This window comes from Gouania willdenowi, chromosome 9, assembly GCF_900634775.1.
Source record: "Gouania willdenowi chromosome 9, fGouWil2.1, whole genome shotgun sequence".
Classification (NCBI taxonomy): domain Eukaryota; kingdom Metazoa; phylum Chordata; class Actinopteri; order Blenniiformes; family Gobiesocidae; genus Gouania; species Gouania willdenowi.
In genome coordinates, this window is record NC_041052.1 from 40,722,074 (window position 1) to 40,745,549 (window position 23,476).

General features: G+C 38.2%; 1 protein-coding gene across 3 annotated transcripts; it reads left to right on the forward strand.

Moving 5' to 3' along the window:
• Positions 1-133: 133 nt before the first annotated feature.
• On the forward strand, positions 134-20,088 carry hmgcra (3-hydroxy-3-methylglutaryl-CoA reductase a). 3 transcript variants are annotated; one of them, XM_028456484.1, is made up of 19 exons: positions 134-289; positions 4,937-5,121; positions 5,846-5,957; positions 6,827-6,914; positions 6,989-7,073; positions 7,158-7,263; positions 8,621-8,727; positions 9,623-9,739; positions 9,820-9,980; positions 11,807-12,272; positions 13,565-13,759; positions 13,832-13,990; positions 15,325-15,482; positions 15,561-15,666; positions 15,846-16,016; positions 17,462-17,602; positions 17,689-17,847; positions 18,418-18,572; positions 19,736-20,088. In XM_028456484.1, exons 2-19 carry the CDS (start codon positions 4,957-4,959, stop codon positions 19,788-19,790), a joined length of 2,706 nt encoding a protein of 901 aa, XP_028312285.1. In that variant the 5' UTR covers positions 134-289; positions 4,937-4,956; the 3' UTR covers positions 19,791-20,088. The 3 variants fall into 3 exon arrangements, with proteins under 3 accessions (XP_028312285.1, XP_028312282.1, XP_028312284.1); XM_028456481.1 differs by lacking the exon at positions 134-289 and adding an exon at positions 3,720-3,765; XM_028456483.1 differs by lacking the exon at positions 134-289 and adding an exon at positions 3,725-3,771.
• Positions 20,089-23,476: the final 3,388 nt, after the last annotated feature.

The following is a 23,476-nucleotide window of genomic DNA, read 5'->3' on the forward strand; positions in this document are numbered from 1 at the left end:
GTTCTGCTCAGTTCGTGTGCTAATGTTCCTTTGATCTTCTGATGAAGTCATCAGGTTCTCTGATGACTTCATCAGAAGGCATGCCCGCCTTCTGCCTGCTTGGGAACTGGCCACGGTTTGGTGTGGCGCCACGTTGCCTGGGGCGGTGTGGGGCTGCGGTGGTTATAGCCCCCTGGACCTCTTGAGTTTTGGTTGGCCTCCTGTTGTGGGTCAGGGGTGCCATGGTGTGGTCCTACTTGGACACTCCACCTTATTCCCAGCAGGTTTGATCTACAACTGAGGAGGACAGGTAAAAGTGAAACTTCAGTCTGCAGGTTTACACCGAACAATAAGTATCTTTCTTTTTCTGTGGTTCTGGCATTTTGGAGTTTAACCAAGCTGAGATTTTCCCCTTAGCTCTAGGATTTATATTTCCTGAAGAGCTGCTGTTTCACTGTCTCCTTTTTACTTTCCAATAGACACATGTCAAAGTTTTGAGAGCTACTTTTTAATTTTGCTTTGTAAGTTTTGAAATAGTAACAGTACTGTACGAAATGAAAATAAGTTCTAATATGACAGTAGCTGCGTTTCTATTACCCTTGAAAATGCGCAAAATCTAAATAACGCAAAAAAAATGGTAATGAAAACACCTGAATTAAAATAAAAAATTATTGGTCAAAAGTTTTTACGCTTTCATGAGGGGGTTTTTAAGGCGTTTCGATACTGAAATGTGTTGCGAAAGCTCAACAGAAACACTGACAGACCACTTTTCTCCGAGAAAACATGGCCTGATACGCTTCAACAGAAGAGGAGACCCGGTCATTTCTTAGCATTAGACCTTAGAATTATTAGTGCCACATTGAACATGAAACAACAAAGGAACACGGAGTGTTATAAGACGGTTTGGAGCGTCCGTCAGTCTCGCGGGATGAGATTTCACAGAAGTTATGAGGCTCCTCCCCAAAACAACTTTCAATGGAAACACGTTCAAAGCGCAATTACACATTGAGAAATATCACTTCAATTTTGCAAAAATCTGTAATTGAAACGCAGCTAGTGAAGGCCCAAACATACTCGGACTGTCGTGAGTGCACGTGGAGCGCATCGTCGCATTAATGTTTCCTGTGAAATTTGCTTAAAATCCTACATTTCCCACAATCCTTAGCTCTTCTCTGTAGTCCTTGTACTTTTTCTGGGACATGTTTTAAAGGCATCGGTACTTTCATAGCTTGTCACCATCCCTGTTTCACCAGGCATGTGAAATGCATTATGGTCAGTGTTACATTTAATGCAGGTTGATGTGAAATCATATAATCATTTATCACTGACTGTTCATTTATCACTCATGGATTTATTCATTTTGGTTCTGAACCCTGTCTGAGTATTAGTGTGGATTGGAGACACTGTCTGCTCCCACTAGGACCGTTGTCCCTGCTAGCTGCTACATGTTACCATTGAGGTGCTAACTGCTACATGTTTAGCATTCAGGTGCCAGCTGCTATGTGTTAAAATAGATGTGCTAACTGCTACATTTTTAGCATTGAGGTGCTAACTCCATATGTTTAACATTGAGGTGCTGTAGCTGCTACATGTTTAGCATTTAGGTGCTAGCTGCTACATGTTTAGCATGAAGGTGTTAGCTGCTACATGTTTGCATAGAGGTGCTGGCTGCTACATGTTAGCATAGAGGTGCTAGTTTCTACATGTTTAGCATTGAGGTGCTAGCTGCTACATATTTAGCATTGAGGTGCTAGTTGCTACATGTTTAGCATTGATGTGCTAGCTGCTACATGTTTAGCATTGCAGTGCTAGCTACTACATGTTTAGCATTGAAGTGCTAGCTGCTACATGTTAGCATGGAGGTGTTAGCTGCTACATGTTTAGCATTGAGGTGCTAGCTGCAGCATGTTTAACATTGAGGTGCTGTAGCTGCTACATGTTTAGCATTGAGGTGCTAGCTGCTACATGTTTAGCATTGAGTTGCTAGCTGCTACATGTTAGCATGGAGATGCTAGCTGCTACATGTTTAGCATTGAGGTGCTATATGCAACATGTTTAACCTTGAGGTGCTCGCTGCTACATGCTAGCATTGAGGTGTTAGCTGCTACATGTTTAGCATTGAGGTGCTAGCTGCTACTTGTTTAGCATTGAGGTGCTAGCTGCTAAATGTTAGCATTGAGGTGTTAGCTGCTACATAATTAGCATTGAGGTCCTAGTTGCAATATGTTAGCATAGAAGTATCATATATGTATATAATATTGAAATTTACATTTAACCTTTACATTGAGATTTACCATTTACATTGAGATTTACCATTTACATTAAGATTTAGCATATAGATGTATTTTTCATGTATACACATTTTTACTAATGATATAGAACATACTGTTATATAAATATAAATGTGTTACAGGTCCCATGTCTGTGGGACTGGCAACAGATATAATGTCTTGTTGGTTCAGGAAAGAAAACAAGATGAGCCGTCCGTCTTATCGTTCCGCAGGCCGCATAAAGTCTGAGGAACGGAAGCCTGGAAGCCCATATTAAGCAACGCTCCCCTGAGACAACACTCCCCCCTTGAGGCTGATTTGGAAAACTGCACCATTTGGTGCAGGCTGTCTATCCTGTGTTTAAATGAGGCCCCACTACTTAAAAAAACTTACAAAAAACAAACACAAATTACCATTTGTGACCATACATTTGTAGGCGTCACAAATGTAACATTTAGATTTAGATATAAATTTAACATTTAGATTTAGATTTAGATTTAGATTTAATATTTACATTTACATTTATATTTACAATTATATTTAGATATACATTTAACATTTAGATTTACATTTACATTTACATTTACATTTAACATTTAGATTTATATATATTTAACATTGAGATTTACATTTAACATTTACATTCCGCCCAACTAGGGGCACTTCCGCCCAGCCAGATGCTTGTTAATTCCGTCAGGGGCTTCCGCTCCGGGGCTGCAACTGGATACTACTCATTGACTGAGGAGATGGGGTGTGGGGGTGGGCCATCCAATTAAATCTGAAGTTGCACACCCTTGAACCAAGCAGCAGCCATGTTGAAACTCTCAGTTCAGTCTGATCCTGATCCGCAGAGATATGTGAGGAACGCCCACACACACACACACAGAGAAAGAGAAAGATTTCTATCTCAAATTAAAGAAAGATAAGCAAAATGTTGAAAATATGTTGGCTATTAAAAAGTTATACATTCAACACCCCATAATAGAGAGCATTGCCCCAGAATATAACCTTTTTACTTTGCTTAAAAACAGAGGAGGGGGATTATCGATAAATATGACATTTCTAAATGAATTTGACGGAAGAGTCTAGAAGGAAAAATAAGTTATAGGGGAACAGAGTTTCTGAGAAGATAATGTGTGTATGAGTCACTAAAACACCATTTAAATTAAATTTAAATAAAATGACTTGTTTAAAAAGAAACCAAACGTCCTGTGGGTGTTTTAATTGAGTTTAAACTTAAACTTAAAGTGTAAATGAGGATGTGGCTCTCTGCAGTGGGGCGATCGGTGGCCTTCTCTCTGGCCCCACCCTTTATAGCGGTCGCCCTGGTAACGGGGCGGGGATAAGCTGCTGGGGAAGCACGTGAGCGCAGTGATTGGCTGAGCCGTCCGGTGACGTGGAAGCGTGCCATGGTTCTATCAGCGTAAGGTTATGAATGGCCCGAGCGGGCGGTGTGTAGGCCGTCACAGCGGAAGGACACACACCGGGAGCGGACCTCACCTCTACTCCTCCACCGGTAACGGTAGCTCCTTTATTTTAGTGTTTAAAACTTCATATTTACATTATTTGTCTGTATCTGCAAATATGATAGGGTTAATAGTTGTGTCAGTGTTTAGAATAATAAACATTATAAACATTATTACAGGTTAATTTAACAAAAAAAAAAAGCTATGTGTGGTTTCCTTTTATGCGTTTGTTTATTTTTCTAATTCTGTGTCTCTGTTTTTAGTTTATTTTTCTTTCCCTTTTTTGTGTGTTTTGTGCTCATTTTGTGTGTTTTTTTTCTCATACTGTATATTTTTCTGTTACTTTGTGTATTATTATATCTTTCTTTTGTATATTATTGCTGTAATTTGTGTGTATTGTTCAGCGTTCAGTGTTTGCTGTTTTGTTCATTTTTTCCCTCACATTTACCATATTCTTGTTATCGTTTTTTGGGGATTCTGGCTTAATTTTGTTCTTTTTTTTCCCCTCATTTTGTATTTTTGGTGTATTTTGTTATTCTTTTGTGTACTTTTCTGTAATGTATGTGTATTTATACTAATTTTGTGTGTATTTGTAGTAGTTTTACTTTTGTGTTGCAAATGTTTCGGTCATTTTGTTGGTTTTTTTTTTTGTTTTGTTTTTTTGAGTGATTTTGTGTACTTCTGTTCTCATATTGTTTTTTTTTTAGTTTTTTTTTTTGTATATATTGTGTATTATTATCATTCTTTTGTGTATTTTTTTTCCCTAAATGTGTGTGCATTTCTTTAGCAATTGTGTGTATGTTTGCTGTTTTGTTTATTTTTCTCCCATTTTGTCTATTTTTCTTTTGTTTTATCATCCTTTTGTGTACTTTTCTGTAATTGTATGTGTATTTAAAATAATATTGTGTATTTTTACTGTTGTTTTGTGTTTTTTTTTTTTTTTTTTGTCATTTTGTGTGTATTTGGAATTATTTTACCTTTTTGTTGCAATTTTCCGGTAGTTGTGTTTGTTTTTTGAAACTACACAAAATTAGACCCAAGCCCACATGTAGCCCCTTGGGTCGCCATTTGCCTATTTCTGCGTTAAAAAGTTTAAATCCCTCATATAATAAAACACAAGAACATATACTTTAAGACACTTCTCAGCCTCCTCCTCGTCAGTTATAACACACATACAAATTAAAACTACAAATACATTGATAATTTCTGGTTCCCATGCAGTGTTCAAACGCTGCTGCACCATGCTGACCCGCCTCTTCCGTGCTCATGGGCTTCTGGTGGCCTCTCATCCCTGGGAGGTGATCGTAGCCACGGTTACGCTGACCATCTGTATGATGTCTATGAACATGTTCACTGGAAATGACCAGATCTGTGGCTGGAACTTTGACTGCCCTAAACCTGAAGAGGTGAGACAATTTCATATTTTATCCACTGCAGGGTTGGGGTCAATTCAATTACAATTACAGTGACTGGAAATGTTTCCAATTACAATTAAATTCCATTTTTTTTTTTATCCTCAGAAAGTCGATCCCAATTACGTTCTCAATGACTAAAATTCAATTACAATTAATTACATTCACTGAGCCTGAAATAAATAACCTAATAAAAGTTATTCTTCCTCTTGTGTTAGCTTTCTGTTAGCATCTCAGCTGTAAAATACACTAAAAACAAATATTTATCCTCTAATTTATTTCCTATCTATTGGTTTCCTTGTTAGGCTTCCTAATCAATGAAAATATAGGTTTTAATATTTTTGGTGTGTGCGTCTGAGCCTTTTTTTTGTGTCAGTATACCCTTAGATTTATATAATTTTTTAAATGGTAAAATGTGGTACAGCTTGATATGAAACATATTTTAATAATTTTTAACTACATATGTGTAGAACTGTACATAGAACTGAAACATGGTTCCACAGTTTTTGTTAAGTTATAATTGACATTTTTTTTATAGAATTTTCATGGCAATTACAATTTGAGTTACAATTATAATTACAGCATTATTGTAATTAAGGATCAATTACACGATTACAAATATAATTGACCCCAACCCTAACTATCCGCCGCAGGTATTACAGTGCCTGACAGGTAAAACGTGTTGCCATGGTAACATGTGTTCCTTATGTTTCTACAGCAAGTCCTGAGCAGTGACATCATCATTCTGACCATCACACGATGCATCGCCATAATCTACATCTACTTCCAGTTCCAGAATCTGAGACAACTGGGGTCAAAATATATCCTGGGTAAGATGTAACTGAATAATATATCTGTCTGGCAGGGTTGGAGTCAATTACATTTTAAAATTACAATTACAGTTGTTCAATTACAACTCAATTATGCTTACATTGACCAGCATTTTTTCCAATTACAATTAAAGTTACTATTATTATTTTTCCCCTGAAAGTAATTTACAATTACGTTCTCAATTATTGAAGTTCAATTATAATTAATGACAATTACTTATCCTTTAATAAATAAGCCCATAAAATGTAACCTTACTCTTGTGTTAGCTTTCTGTTAGCATCTCTAATGCTAACGGGTCAGTTTGACCCACGTCTTAAATCAGCTGTAAAATACACTACAAAATATGATCTATCATCTATTTTATTTCTCATCTCTTGGTTACATTGTTAGGCTTCATAATCAATGAAAATATTGGTATTAATATTTTTGGTGTGGGTGTCTGAGCCTTTTTTATGTCAGTGCAACCCTAGATTTTTTTTTTTTAATATATTTTTTATGGTAAAATGATCATCAAAAGAAATTACAGGGAAACTTGATATGAAACAAATTGTAATAATTATTAACTACGTATGTGTAAGACATAGAACTAATAACATGGTTCCACAGGTTTGCATTTAATGAAATTATAATTGACAGTTTTTATAGAATCTCCACACTAATAAGTCAGTTATCTGAACTCAATTACAATTCAATTATGATTACAACAGCAATAGATTTTTCAAATGACGGTTACAGTTATAGTGACATCATAGTTGCAATTAATGATCAGTTATGCAATTACAATTATAATTGCCCCCAACTCTAATGCCTGGTAAATCACCAAACAGGCCTTTGAGTCCTAATGGTCATATTATTGTCTTTTTTGCAGGCATCGCTGGTCTTTTCACCATATTCTCCAGCTTTGTGTTCAGCACAGTCGTCATCCATTTTCTGGACAAAGAACTTACCGGATTAAAGTGAGTGTTTCCTTTGTCCCTGGTCTGTTTCCCTCTAATATCAGTCTGATAGATTGATCTGATCTCTCCTACAGTGAGGCGTTACCTTTCTTCCTGCTTCTCATTGACCTCTCTAAAGCGTGTGCACTGGCTAAGTTTGCCCTGAGTTCAAACTCCCAGGTGTGTAGTTTTAACTCCTATATTTAAAGCTTCTCATTCCATGAACAAATGTTTTATTAGTTTTAAATCTGTGACTGTGATCAGGACGAGGTGAGGGACAACATTGCTCGTGGCATGGCGGTTCTGGGGCCGACCTTCACTCTGGATGCTGTGGTGGAATGTTTAGTGATCGGAGTCGGAACCATGTCAGGTAAGACTGTGTTGCATTTTTAGCAGATAAAGTATTCAATGTATTTTTTTTCGAGGGATTCTCCATTGTTTTTACAAATGTGGCCTAAAACCTTTGAAATGTTCTTATTAGTAGATCTATGTCTATCAAAACACATTATTTTGCACCATATTCATTTTATTAACTTTTAGAAATTGGACTACTTTACAGTTTTTGAGCCTGTGTTCCTCCATCTTGAAATCATGTGATTGATGATGTCACACGGCCCCACTGCCTGTAAACATCCCATTGTTTTCTATTGGAGTGAAACATTCTGCCTGATTTTTAGATCATTTAGCAGATTTTTCAGTCAAAATGACAACTTGTGCTACTTTTGGTTGCTTTAAAAAACCAGGAAAAGTTAAAGATGTCCATGCTTACCAAAGAGGATAAAAACAGTTGTGACCTGAAAAAATCTATGACCACAAGGGTCTACAGTTCCAACTCTGTGGTTTGGTAGTAGACAATGAAGCAGAGAGGAAGAGCTCTCCCAAGGGACCTTTACTCTCCCACCCAGCAGAACATTGTGTTCCTCCTCAGACCAGAATTTGCACCTGACGTGTGACAAGACATGTCATGTAAAGAAAGCATGTTGCTACATCACTCAGGTTGAAATGTGTGTGTCTCACACCCAATGCGTGAGACTTGAGAGCTTTGCTAGTATATCAGTGTGAGTGCTGCTGAGACGCCCCTCCCCCTCTCCGGTCTAACCCACGTTGTTGATTTAAAATTAAAATGAAAATAAATGTTTTGCAACGTAATCGCCAAATAAGTCCAAAATAATGGATGCACACACTCGGGCTATGCGCAAGCTGTTCATAAAGTTTCAGGTCCATCAGATACTGCGTCAGGGAGACATGCGCTCCACACACACACACACACACACACACACACACACATTCTTTGATTTGATAGATGGATTACTCACCTTAGACCCACTTTAATTGTTTTTAAAAGCCACACACACATTTTATTATTATTATTATCATTATTATTATATGTTCTAACTTTGTTGTAATTAATCATGGATATTTGAAGACATAATTGAAATGTAATTGACCCCAATCTTGGCAGTGATTACCATATCTTCCTTTGACAGATGTTGAAAACATCCAGTTCTTGTTCCTTCCTGACCGTTTTTACAGCTCTATACCATGTAACTCATTTTACTCCAGTCACTGATATTTGATGTTTAGGACAAGTGCTACTATTTGTCATCAAACAACGAACATTCTGCTAAAACGTTCCATTAGTCAGCTGTTTACTGAGCAGATGTGAGCTCACCTTGTATCTGACCAATCGGTGATGAGCTGATCTGTATACCCTGTGGATGTTTCAGGTGTGAGGCAGCTGGAGATCATGTGTGGTTTTGGATGTTTGTCCATCTTAGCAAACTACTTTGTGTTCATGACCTTCTTCCCTGCTTGTGTCTCACTGGTTCTGGAGGTAAGAGGACAGTTCTCACCATTACTGTTTCTATCAAATTATTGGATAATATCTATAAAAACAGATCAATTGACTTCACATTAAGGACAGATCACATATCATCACACTTATAACAAAAAGTGCCACAGTCATGTTTTGGCCAATTTGAGATTTTATTCCTCATTCGTGTATTTTTATTTTGTAAAAATAGAATAAGGTAATATAAATTGAATTTTTTTTTTTAACTATTTTGAAAAATATTGTAAAAATAAATGAGTTAATGCTAAAATCTCAAAATGGTCAATAAATTACTTTGAGGTCATTTCAACAAATGGTCCACGTACTTCAGTCTCAAAAAATTCTGAAATTATCACCAATTGTTCCATGATTATTTAATAGATTGTAAATTATTTTGATCGTATGAACAGTTTTTGAGATATGGACAATTTAATGAAGGGGGGTATTTGTTCATTTTCACTCGTCCTTATTTTTTTTACATTTCCAGCTTCCAATATCTTAGGAACTACACCTGAAATTTGGTATGGTAATACATCTCCACCTCCTTATAAAAAGATCTGCTTCCGATCAAACTAAAAATGTACAGTGTGCCAATTGAATTATTAAGGAACAATTGGTAAACATTTCTGAATTTTTGAAGTGCTTTGGATGTCCTGAAACTTTTGTTATGAGGGTACAGAGGTAAAGTGAAGTTGTGAGTTGTTTGCAGATGCAAAGAAAACCTTTTTTTTAACCAACATTTAATATGCAGTGATATACAATATGGTGATCAATCAGCTGGTACTACTTCTACTATTGGTATTAATTGATCAGCCCTAAAAACCCTAATAGGAGCACCCTTAGGCGTCACTGATACGGACTCATGCTGTGATTCATGGTGCCGTGCATGTTTCTGCAGCTGTCTCGTGAAAGTCAGGAGGGTCACCCAATCTGGCAACTCAGCCACTTCTCCAGAGTGATGGAGGAGGAGGACAACAAGCCCAACCCTGTGACCCAGAGAGTCAAGATCATCATGGTAAAGCCTTCATGTGGATGTTCATTTCCTGTTTTACAGAGCTCTAATGATGACCACGTCTTCTTCTTCTTCTTCTGCAGTCTCTAGGCCTGGTCATGGTGCACGCCCACAGCCGCTGGATTGCTGAGCCACTGTTGAACAACACCACAGTTGCTTTTCCACAGGTTGCCATGGAGCTGGACCACGTCTCCCCCAGAAGGATCGAGCCTCAGATGCCGCTGTGGCACTTTTACCTCAGCAGGTGAGATTTCTGCTCAGATGGTTTAGAGAGCACAGAGAAGGCCCTCCGCAACAGATACACAGACCTTCCATTTTTGCCGGATGCCGCAACAGCGCATAAATTCAGCAAAGATAAGCTCGTGTGGGACAGGAAGTAGTGCACTGACAAAATAAAATATCCGGTTTATTTTCATAATAAAATGCTCTGACCCCTTGAACGGTGGACCGTATTTTCATCCATTTTCCGACCCTCTTGCTTCTTTTCAGAGTGGCGGGGGTCTGTTGGTGCCTATTATTTTGTCACATTAGTTTAAAAAAGTCACAGGTGCAAAAAGAACCTGTGTGTTGGCTAACGACGGGTGTGCATGATATCCGTTGATAGCCAGCAGAAACTTGTCCACGGTCCCTCTATGAGGTGAATTCAGTGACGACTCCCACACTCTCGGTAACTTCCTCCCAGTCGCTGCCACTCCTTTTCTTTTTGATCGGTCAACTTAAACGCCAACATCAGAGCCTTATACTTAATATTTGTCTATTCTTCAACTTAACTCTTTTTCCTCTGTCAACTTTATACATTCAAAGTTGCCGCAAGGATTACCCGCTCAACACTGCCATGTTGGCGTTTAAGTTGACCAATCAAAAACAAGAGGAGTAGCTGCAACCGTCCATTGGCTCCCCTAACACCCACCCTCTTCAATAAGATAGTGACAGCAAGTGTATACGCACACAAGACTAGCCATTGAATTTACCTCATAGAGGGACCACTAGCTAACTACCGGTTTTATGCACTCGATTGTTGTTTTCACGCGTGTGGCTTTTTGAAACTAATGTGACGCCATACCTATCTCTTGCTTTACGTATTGCACATATTAATATTGACCTTATCCATGGTTGAATCACAATTATCTCCACAAAAGCTGAAGATCTACAGGGCAGGACTGAGTGGATTTCCTTCAGCTCCAAGGACACACTCAACTCTTTGTATGGCTTTGTGCTTCTCTTTGTATTCACCACAACTCACTATATTGTGCGATTATGCGTGAATTAGCGAGATCTCCTCAGGCCTCACTGCAACAGATATATATCACAGACGGAGGTGGTGGGGATTGACGGACAGCGGATTACGCAGCAGTTATGCAGCACAGATGTTACACAGTAGTTATACAACCAGTGTAAATCCGGTGTAAAGGTGTGTTCACACCGAACGTGACTTCAGCTACTATAGTCGCTTAAATCGCCTGTGATGAATATAGTGCCGCTTTTTGTTCGCTTCATCACTTCATCGCTCCAGTGACGTAACAGCTGGGGAATATTATGTGTCTGCAGAGCCAGAGGCAGCATTGAGAGGGCTGATCACTTCTTCTCCGGCCGTACGTTTACAGCACTTATCATAGACAGCTCCACTTGTATTTACAGTTTAAATGATCAACTTACGGAGTTACTAAAAGATCAGTTCACTCAAAATATACTGAGAATTTAAAAGGCTTATTCAAGAGGTATGACACTTTCATTTTGGCCCCAGTAAGTAGAGGAAGTGTACAGCCCTCTCAGTGCAGCCTCCACAGACAGTGACGACCGGGAGAGTGACATGGAGAGAAACTCATTACCAATGTTGGATGTCGTGACAGCTTCACTCAAAGTCGCTTGGAAAATTCAGCAATTCAAACTTTAAGCGACTTGTCGCTGGAATCATGTCAGTCACGTCTTTTAAAGGAGGTCGCTTGACGTTGCGTTATTTACATTGGTTTTGAATATGTTCTTGTTGCCAGAGTTGCTGAAGTCCCGTTTGGTGTGAACGCACCTTAAGAGTAAAGAACTCATGGCTGTTCTCCCCATGTGTCATTCCAGGATGGTTACCATGGACATAGAGCAGGTCATCTGTCTGAGCCTGGCCCTCATGCTGGCCATCAAGTACATCTTCTTTGAGCAGGTGGAGATAGAATCCACACTGTCACTAAAGAACCCAATCACCATGTCCCCCCCCACCTCCAACCTGCGACCCCCTTTGGAAACCTGCCACAGACAGGAGTCATGTGCCCCCCGACCCCTAGCCGCCGCCCCCCACCAGACCCAATGCTCTACTGCTACAGGCCTGAACGAGGAGAGAAACCACACAGGAGGTGGAGAACTAAGGCCTGAACAGACTCCTGTTGCCCAAGATGAGATGATTCGACCAAGGACCCCCACTAAAGACCACACTAAGACGTTTCTGGTTGGGGGTGAAGAAGAGGAAGAGTCCCAAGATGCTCAGTGTGACCTCCCACTGATGCCCAGGAGCCTGGATGAATGTGTCACCATCTTTAAGAACCCAGAGGTAGGACTTTACTGCTCTAAGCTCAGTGTGCTTCACATTATCTCACACCACTGCTGATCCACCAATAGGACGTCTGGTTAGAGTCAGCTGTGGCTCAGCTCACGCTCTAATGAGCTTAGTCCAGTAGTCCACCTGTTAATTTAGCTTCAAGCAGCAACACTTCTTATCCAGCACCATCACAGTACAGTAGGTTCAAACATAGCGTTTTGTCTTTGAAAATTACATTTTAGGTTGAGGATGAGGAGCTTGAGACAGGCACAACAAAAGGAGTTGAATTAAAGTTCAAGTTTATAAGAAAGAATCCAACAAAACACATTGCTCCGCCTATTTACAGTAAATAGAAACACACTTAGAGAATTCAAATTTCTATAATCACAGAAAATCTTTAAAATCAGGCTCAAATATGACATGGAAATATCTCACATTTATGTTTTGAGACGGTATTACGCATTTACACGCTCTTTTCTTTGGATCATTTTATAGTATTTATTATTATTTTTGTTTAAAGCTTTTTTTGCACTCTAAACTGTTCACATATTGTTTGTTAAATAGAAATACAGATATTTTTCCTAACATGATGAATAATCGCGATCAGCCTTAAACCCTCCACAGATAAAAAAATGTGAAAAAAGCAGAAAAAAGCAGACCGTGTGACTCAAAAGGACAAAAGTGGTTTAAAAAAAAGATGGGCAAACAAACTCTGAACATGAGCAATAGAGGACAGTATCAAAGAGTGCTCTGCATTCATTTGTAGAGCCCTGTAAAATCAATTTTTTCCAAACTCCATTTGATTTTTTTTCCCAATTTTTGTGATTTCCGCATTATTTTTTGGGAAATTGCATTTTTTTAATTGAAATATTTATAATTTTTTTCTGAAATTTTTAGTTTCGAACTCCTGTTAGTAAACAAAATAAATAATAAATAAAAAAGAAAACCATAATTAAACAAAAATGTAAGGGATTGGTGAGTTGCGTGGTTTTTTGGCAGTTTTAGACGGTGTTTTAGACGCTTCCACGGAAACATTTCCCCATAACAAACGTTCATTGCCCCATGATGATGGCATTTAAAAAAAAAAATGATGGCGTTTTATTTCAACAGTGAATTCCATTTTCATTGGTCGATTCCGTGATTCCGTTAACGTGGAAATGAAAGGGTCTTCATAGAGACTTACATCAGCATCACTTGTTATCAGGGCTAACCAGGTGTTTTTTCTGTGAAATAGTTAAATTCTGAGGTTTGTTGATTATTTATAAAGTTGAGTGACAGGAAGTGGTACTGTGTGTGTTTTCCAGCTTGGACCTGGTTTTCTCAGTGACCCTGAGGTGATGCTCCTGATCCAATCCAAACACATTCCTGCGTATAAACTGGAGGCCATGATGGAGAAACCAGAAAGGGGCGTGTCCATCCGTAGACAGATGATTTCTACAAAGCTTCCCTCCCCCTCTGCTCTTTTCTCTCTGCCGTACACCGACTACGACTACTCTAAGGTGAGCATTAGTCAACCCTCTGATCTCCTGCTATAGCTTCTCCCTCATATCTAACACGCCTCTGGTTTCCAGGTTGTGGGCACCTGCTGCGAGAACGTGATTGGCTACGTGCCTGTTCCAGTGGGTGTGGCTGGACCCTTGCTTCTGGACGGGAAACAATTTCAGGTTCCACTGGCCACGACTGAAGGCTGTCTGGTTGCCAGTACCAACCGCGGCTGTCGGGCCATCGCTGTAAGTGTCCAACAAGTCATTACTGCTGTGGCCTCAGGACATGACATCAGACAGAACCAATCAATCCCTGACACAAACAGACAAATGTATTGACACCAAAGTAGCCCGGCAGATATGTCAAAAAGTTGTTCACTTCTGGAAGAAAGCATAAAAATGTGTAGATGGGATTTTTAAATATGCTGAATTCATTATTAATGGGATCCACGCTGGAAAACCAATGGTTTCCACTCAAAAAAAAAAATCAAGAAATCCAAGATGGCCGCCATCAGTATTGCCAATTTGGATATTTTATTATAACTTTGGTTCTATTTGACATAGAAACACGATCTCAGTGGAGAATTATAGATTTTCCGGGTCAAAGAATTCAATAATATATCTTAAAATGCCGTAAATTGTGCTCAGAGTAAGATCCAAGATGGCCTCCATCCGTAGTGTAAATTTCAGTCTTACCATAACTTTGGTTCTGTTAGATGTAGAAACATGATCTTTGACACAGTCTAATGAATCATCACCGCGTATCTTCCTGAAAAAAATTGAAACATTTGTTTTGTTCATTTAGATATTAATCAGATATCTACATCAAAAGTATGAATTTAATCATTGTACATGGAGGCAAGTGCTGCAAAATAAACACATCATCAGATTAATACTTATGCATGCACCAGGATCACAGTGGATATCATTTTCCTGAGATATAAATAAAAATACAAATATTAATTCATCTTTTGAAGGAGATTTAAATCATATCGCAAAGAAATCACACCCTTTCCATGTGTAAAGCATTGTGATGGCCATCTTATATCTTGCTCTGGATGCGATTTACAGTATTTTAAGCTATTTCATGAAAATCCTTGTCTCCAAAAACCTACATTTTGCCATTTTATGTTTCTAAGTCTAACAGAACCAAAATTATGGTAAGATTGAAATTTGAAATATGGATGGTGGCCATCTTGGATCTTGTTCTGAGCACATTTTATGGTATTTTAACATAAATTATTGAATTATTTGACCCTGAAAACCTACAATTCTTCCTAAAGGAGTTAGGGAAAAGTCATCATCTGTAGCAGCTGTAAATCTGTAATAACTTCGACCTATAGAAATAAATGAACTGTTTTTTTTTTTAACCAATCACTTCTCCCTGTCTCCCTGCTCGTTCTCGATCCCTCGCATGCACAAGCTCACACTGAAAGTGTGTCACTGCTGACAGAGTTAAAACAGAGTTTTTAGTCAAGTTTTTTAACATATATAATGGTAAAGTTTATTGTTTACTTACTGCTGAATGATGCACTCATATTTTCAGTTTGACTAACTGAGTTAATGTGTCCCTGGCACAGTTGGGGGGTGGAGCCAACAGTCGTATCCTCGCTGACAGTATGACTCGAGGGCCCGTGGTCAGGCTGCCCTCTGCCTGCCAGGCTGCAGAGGTCAAAGCCTGGTTGGAGACGACTGACGGGTTCCAAAACATCAAAGAGGCGTTTGACAGCACCAGCAGGTAAAAACAGTGCATGGACCAGCTTGGGTGTCATGTGACTTTTGATGACGTGTAACGACATGTGGGGGATGTTTACAGGTTTGCTCGGCTGGAGAAGCTGCTCATTGCTCTGGCAGGAAGAAATCTATATATCCGATTCCATTCAAAGACTGGAGACGCAATGGGAATGAATATGATCTCGAAGGTAGGAATTCTTCTTCTGAGTGTAGTAGTTCATTTCAGTGTTATTAGTGTTCAAACCAGTCGTACAAATGTGTAAATATGAATAAGCGATAGCCAGGAAACATTTATTGAAGTAAAGAGTGAAGTGATAAGAACCAGTGCTAAGTGATGCTAAGCTACTCTGTCTCTGTCTTTCTACAGGGAACAGAACAGGCCCTGAAAACTCTGCAGCACCATTTCCCAGAGCTGCAGGTTTTGGCCGTCAGTGGAAACTTCTGCACAGACAAGAAACCAGCAGCTGTGAACTGGATCGAAGGCAGAGGGAAGTCAGCGGTCAGCGAGGCCACCATCCCTGCCAAAGTGGTCAGAGAGGTGAGCCAATCACTGATCATGGCTTGTGTGGTCGAAAAGGAGAGAATGAGCTTTCTGTAGTAGGGGTTCTCAACCTTGGGTCGCAAGATGCTGGGAGGGGGTTCACCAAATGCCTTCAAATAACTAAGAATATTTTCTGAACAATTCGAGCATTTTTGCTTTTTTTACTCCACACCAAAAGCCATATTTTAACCTATTTTCATCACTTTTTCTTGCCATATTTTGCTCCTTTTAATGTATTTTTGTGACATTAATCCCATTTCTGACACTTCTTCATCACATTTCAATGATTTTTCCTGCACATTTTTTCACTTTCAATCAGAAACAGAATCAGAAGAGCTTTATTGACCAGGTACAGTTTAGAACAATACGAGGAATTTGACTTGGTAGTTGTAGTGAAAGAAGACACATCAACACACCGGAGCAGCCATTTGCGGCGCCCACATATTTAGGTGAAAAAGGGATCAACAACAGGAGGAGAGGAGGGGTGAGGGGAAAAAAAAACTGTCAGTTTGAAACTGATTTCCCTAAACAGAGAAAGCAGTGTGAAGAGCCGCCGTCTGCAGAAACTTCCTGGTGATAAGAGTTGAGACAACCTTGGCTTTAGCCTTGGCTAGCTGGGGAGCTGAAAGGGAGATAAGCAATGTGATTTGATACAGGCTATGTCAATTTCCAATAGCCTTCTGTCCTGGGTCTCTCTGCTGTAATCCAATGAATGGCCTAGTTTCCACTTCCAAGCCGGGTCTCCAACTTCTCCCAGTTGTTATCCATAACGCGTAGACGATCCAAAAGCAGCTCTTGCTTGCTTTTGATATTGATCAACACATGAGTCTTAGTGTTCAGAGCCCTGCTACATCCTTCAGAAATCACTGGCAAGACATTTTCAGCACTTCTAAACCCTTTCCACCACTTTTCCACCTGATGCCACACATGCTGACTCATTATTCACTCATAATTGTAACCTCTTTTCACCATATTTCATGCTTATTTTTGCCCATTTAACCACATTTACCATTTGTTGTGCCCATTAGTTTAAACTCATTGTTCCAATATTGACACTTTGAACTCTTTTTACCACTTTTTCTTCCCATTTTTGGCCACTCTAATTAGCAACATTTAACCAATTTCCGTGGTTTTTAAAATCCCATTTCACCACTTTTTCCACTATTTTTTGTCACTTTGAACCCATTTTATTTGTGTTTAAAACCAGGATTTCCATCTTTACGATGACTATAATAATAATAAACGTTCCTGGATAACAGTGGATATTATTCAGATGAATAAATAAATGTGGTTATCACAGATTCATAGAACAATGGACCATCATTTTACTGACTTTATGGATGGACCCCAAAAATCTCTCCTCTTTAATTTATTTCCCTTTATAGATGGTCCTGTGTCCACATGACTGTTCTTCAATGTTCATGTCTGTGTTCTTTCTGCAGGTTTTAAAAACCACCACAGCAGCTCTAGTGGAGGTCAACATCAATAAAAACCTGGTGGGGTCAGTGATGGCAGGAAGTATCGGTGGTTTTAATGCACACGCAGCAAACCTGGTGGCTGCCATCTACATCGCCTGTGGACAGGTGAGTGCTGCTCCCAATGTGTGTGTAAGTGTGTGTGTGTGTCCTCTGTCTATGAGTCCTGTACCCATTCTCCATTGTGTCCTTAGGATCCAGCCCAGACTGTGGGCAGCAGTAACTGCATCACCCTGATGGAGCCTGCAGGGCCGGCAGGAGAGGATTTATACATTAGCTGCTCAATGCCCTCCATAGAACTGGGCACTGTAGGGGGCGGAACCAACCTGCCCCCCCAACAAGCCTGCCTCCAGGTACCCGACACACACACACACACACACACACACACACACACTCACACACACCCTCTGCATATCAGTAGTGGAAAGGCATAAAACCTGTGAATGTTTCTGGTTCATGATAAAGAGGAGCTGGTTTTTCCCTCATGTGGACAGATGTGTATAATGGATAACAAATACTCACGTTACTGTAATTAAGTTGTTTTTATGGGTACTTGTACTTTGTTTGAGTGTTTTTCTAAATCAGTAATTTTACTTCTACTTAAGTACGTTTTAAAAGAAGTAAAGTCATTATTTACTTTTCTACAGCCAACCGTTACTGAGTAAACAATCAAATGCATGACATCATAGCCGACCAATCAGATTAAACGTAATGCATCACATTACAGCCGACCAATAAGATTAAACGTAATGTACGGCACCAAAATAGTAAAACAGCCTAAAATAAACATGGAGGGTGAAAGTAACTAGTAACTTTGAGTACTATTTCACTGTGTGTGTGTGTGTGTGTGTGTGTGTGTGTGTGTGTGTGTGTGTGTGTGTGTGTGTGTGTGTGTGTGTGTGTGTGTGTGTGTGTGTGTGCAGATGTTGGGCGTACAGGGGGCCAGCGTGGACTGTCCTGGAGAGAACGCCCGACAGCTGGCCCGGGTGGTGTGTGCTACGGTTCTGGCTGGAGAACTCTCCCTCATGTCTGCTTTAGCTGCTGGTCACCTGGTCAAAAGTCACATGACACATAACAGGTGAGAGACGACACATAAAATACAGTCGAGGCCACACAACAGAGGGACATTAAGACACCTGAAATGTGTTAAAAATAATTCCTGATTAAAAATAAATGTACATACTGTATTCTATACTTTCACTTTCTCAAATAAAAAAATCTAGTTCAAATTAAAAATATTATTTGGGGTCTCCATCAATTTTTGATATAAAAATGGGGTCAAGTTGCAAAAAATGTTGGGAACCGCTGCATTAAGATCATCTTCAAGCACAGTTTGGAGGAAAAAAACATGATGCAACTTTAACATTTAAATGTAATTGGTTTGAAGACATATATATTTAATGTATTTGATACTAGACATAGATAGGGCATGTACAGGTCTTTAAAGAATAGCTAAACTCCTGCTTTCTCCTGACCTGACACTAGGAGGGAAATATAAAAAAATGCCTTGATTATGGGCGGGGCTCCTGGAGCAGTTAAGACACGCCCCGTCTATACTACAAAATCTCTAATGAACAATCTATGCTATGCTAACTAGCTACTCATTACTCACTACACCTCTCTATTCATTCTTCTCTCAATCCAACTTACTCACCACAGATTGTAGAGCCCACAGGTGATAGTTTTTATAAAAGGGGCGGAGCTAACAGTATTTGTTTGTGACGCAAGATGGTCCCAAAATGTCACATGATCTTGTTCTCTGTCAATAGCAAAAATCAATTGTAATATCCTGGTTTCAACCCATAGAGGGCAGTCACTCTGACGTTTTACAACTAAACATGACAAATTCATATACTTTGACTAAAATGTTGGACCAGGATCAGTAAACAGCACCAAATAATACAGAATACATTTGTGTTTGGGGGTTTAATCCTGAAAGTAAAGAGTTATAATAACCTAATGAAGATGTAACCAATACATGGATTCGTTTTAAAGCATCTTTCTGGACCAAAATATTCCTGATTTGAGAGATATTACGGCGGTGGAAGAAGGTTATCCTTGAGATTTGCTTAATATAATTTAGTCAGGTGTTTCCTTTGTCCATCACTGCCTTATGTAGGAAAAATATGAATGAATCATAATCACATCAGTCTTCCACAATGACACACACTGGTGTATATTTCAGCTGAGCAGCACATGCCGTGGTTCTGTTACACTAACCAACGATACTTTTGTGTACAGATCAAAGGTGAATCTACAGGAATCATTTGGAACATGCACAAAGAAAGCTTCCTGAGATCCAGAGAAACACCAAACAGTGACTGGACAAGTCCTTCAACAGGACAACATGTTTTAGTCCTCCATGAGTGACGGGGGTGCGGGAGGGAAATCTGTAGATGTTTTATGGTGTAATGCAGAGGTTCTCAACCTTAGGGTCAGGACCATATTTGGGGTCACGATACACTGGGACGGGAATATTTTCGGAACAATTTGAGCCCAGTTTGCTTATTTTTACCCTTTTTTCTGCAACTACACCAAATTTTTAATCACTTTTTCTTGTCATATTTTAGCATTTTTGCTACATTACTCCCATTTCTGACTCTACTTCTTCAAATTTCAATGCTTCTTCTGCACATTTTTTTTTCCACTTTAAACACATGTTCAGCACTTATAAACCCTTTCCACCACTTTTCCACCTAATGTCACATATGTTGACCCAATATTGTACTTTTCACCATATTTCATGATAATTTTTTACAATTTAACCACATTCCCGATTTTTAATGCTTATTATTTGCCAGTTTAAACCAATTTTCCCTACATTTTTAAATTCCATTACCCACGATTTTTAACAATTTTCTGTGGTTTTCACCACCAATGTGGTTATCACAGATTCATAGAACAATAGACCATCATTTTACTGACTTTATGGATGGACCCCAAAAATCTCTCCCCTTTATTCCCCCTTATAGATGGTCCTGTCTCCACATAACTGTTCTTCAATGTTCATGTCTGTGCTCAACCACCTTCAGCTACAGTGGGGGTCCTCGCTCTCTGGGACCTTTATTTTGGGGGTCGTGGGGCGCTGAAAAGGTTGAGAACCACTGGTGTAATGAAAGCAGATCTGTATGTAAAGTTCCACCAAAGTCGACTGTTGATTGGTTAAATGCAATAAGCTGTGAATGCTGTGGACAATGATTAATCAGTCCTTTGTTCTGCTTCAAAAGCAGGAAAATACTTATGTACGGATGATGATGTCATCAGCCCACTGGTATCATTGGCCGATATTTGCTGTAAAATGTAACATTAGTTGAAATCTGTATCGGCTTTTCCACTGACGTGTGCTTTCGTTTGATACGACTTTTTAAAAATAAACATGGCAATTTTTCCACTCATGAAGATGAATTAGTTTTCTTATTTTGCACTGATGATGTTTTAGGTGGAATAAATCCAGTGGGACATCATTTTAAACGTAGGGATAATGTGTTAATTCCATGGAGATGTCCCATTGGTGGGATCCACCAGGAAAAGTTGGTGTGTGTCAGTGTGTGGAGTCCTACTCAGGAATGGTTTGGGGAACCATATAAAACATTACACAAATATTTAAAAAGAAATATAAAGGGAATATGTTGTCAGAGTATCGAAATGAAGAGGTATATTGATTACTGAAAGTGAATTTTACAGGGAGAATATCTTTATATATGTATATATATATATATATATATATATATATATATATATACTGTATATGTGTGTGTGTGTGAACAATGTAGGAGGTGTCCTTAATATAAGAATGACAGGAATGTTTATACATAAAATAAAATAAAACTGTTTCATATAAGAGCTTGACAATAGATTGTGATCTACTAAAGTATTTACCATTATTGGTAACATATCTTTTTGTATATTTATGTGTATATGCATATGTATGTTTCTTACATGTAAACTGTTTATCTGTTATGTTACATGTTTTATGAAAAGAAGCAACCACTGATATGAATTATGACAATTACATATATATAAGTTTACTTCCTCCCATTCCTTTTTGAGTTCATGTATATATGAAAGTATGTTCATTACAAAACAGTCATGTGTGTATGTATTGTACATTAAACTCGGAATAAACAATCAATCAATCAATGTGTAATGGGACCTAAAATGAGGTTGAGGGGTTTACATTTAACGTTTACATTAAGATCTAACATTTAGATTTAGATTTAACATTTACATTTAGAAGTATTTTTCATGTTTACACATTTTGAAGAACAGGCTGGTTTACATGAATTTCTGTCTCAAATGAAAAAAAAAATTCGCTAAATATTCAAAATATCGACTATGAAGGTGTTTTTACATTCGGTACCCCATAACAGACTCATTTGAAATCGGTTGAAATAAAAAATGTTTCTTCAGTGTTGTGGCTACATTTTGGTGAAAATACTCACGTTACTATAATTGAGTTGCTTTTATGGGTACTTGTAGTTTTTTTTAAATTATTTTTCTAAATCAATAATTTTACTTAGTTGCATTTTAAAAGAAGTAAAGTAATTTGTTTTTTGAGTAAATTATTGTAATTATTTTTGTTTTAAAATGATCAACGGACATTGTGAAACTACAAAAAATTGAAATAAACAGACAAATCAAATGCGTTACAACATAGCTGACCAATCAGATTAAACGTAATGCATTACATGACAACAGCATTGAATGAAGGTAATTTGACACATTTCTAGGGTTCAGGTTGTGGTTTCTATCTATTATGTTGTGATGCACATGTTTTAGAGTTGATAAATATAACTATACTTAGTGTTAAGACACACTCATATATTGTGTGTACTCAATGTGTTTTGTTTTTGGTGTTGTGCAGTACAATGTGTTCGCCACAGTGAGGCGCACTTCTTCTCTTCTTTCCTTTTTTTTTACTTTGACTACTATTTAATTAAGCGACTTTCTACATATTTACTTGAGTGTTTTATTTATGACTTACTTGTACTTGAGTACAATTTCAATCAAGAAACAGTACTTCTACTTGAGTAGGATCAGAACTCTTTATACCTCTTTCTGTAACACAAATTTGTTGTGATTTTTTTTTTAAATGTTAAACTTTAGATATTTGGTATAGCGCCTCCTTTAGCCACTATGTGAATCCCTGGTTGTTATGAAGTCCAGCAATGTGTATATATATATATATATATATATATATGTGTGTGTGTGTGTATGTGCTTGTTTAACCGGGCGCATGTGTTTGTGTATATCAATATATGTTAAATTCTGTACATAACCTCGACTTTTACAACATTTATAACTTAATTGTAAATTGTGTTCTATATGTATATATATATATATATTGAAAACCTATTTTACTATTTATTTTAATGTTATTGTTTTGCACAAACATTTAATCCTTTCGTGTGTACATGGTTCTCACACTTGCTTTGGCAATGTAAACCTGTTTTCTCATGCCAGTAAAGCTGTTTTGAATTTGAATTTGAATTTGAGTAGCGACCACACCGTTCACCCCAATGGTTCGGTTTTTGTTTTTTTGTTTTTTTTGTTTTTTGTTTTTGTTTTTACAACAATGGTGGTTCATGGAGCTTCACAATAGTTCCCGGAAGTGAGCAATTGAGTCGTACGGATTCGACACTTTGTGATGCACTTTTTGAACGGTAAGACGTTTAATTATTATTATTATTATTATTATTATTATTATTATTATTATTATTATTATTATTATTATTAGCGTATCTAAATCCATTAATGTGTGCATTATTAATCATTTAATAGTACATTAGTAGCATATGACGGTGTACTGTAAAATTGTTGTAAATCAATGCAGTTATTGACGACAAATTACCTAAAATCCCAGTTATGTCACTCGGAATCAATGACTTTCGGAACTATTTCAGTCTATTTTGAACTTCCGTTGTCGCAACTCTCTGGGTAGACGCTGATCTAACATAGACATTATTCTATGGCTCTAACCAC

Coding starts and splice junctions, on each gene's coding strand:
- hmgcra (XM_028456484.1), top strand. CDS start 4,957: ATGCTGACCCGCCTCTTCCGTGCTCATGGGCTTCTGGTGGCCTCTCAT. Junction 9,981..11,806: donor TGGCACTTTTACCTCAGCAG/GTGAGATTTCTG, acceptor GTGTCATTCCAG/GATGGTTACCATGGACATAG. Junction 15,667..15,845: donor GAATGAATATGATCTCGAAG/GTAGGAATTCTT, acceptor GTCTTTCTACAG/GGAACAGAACAGGCCCTGAA.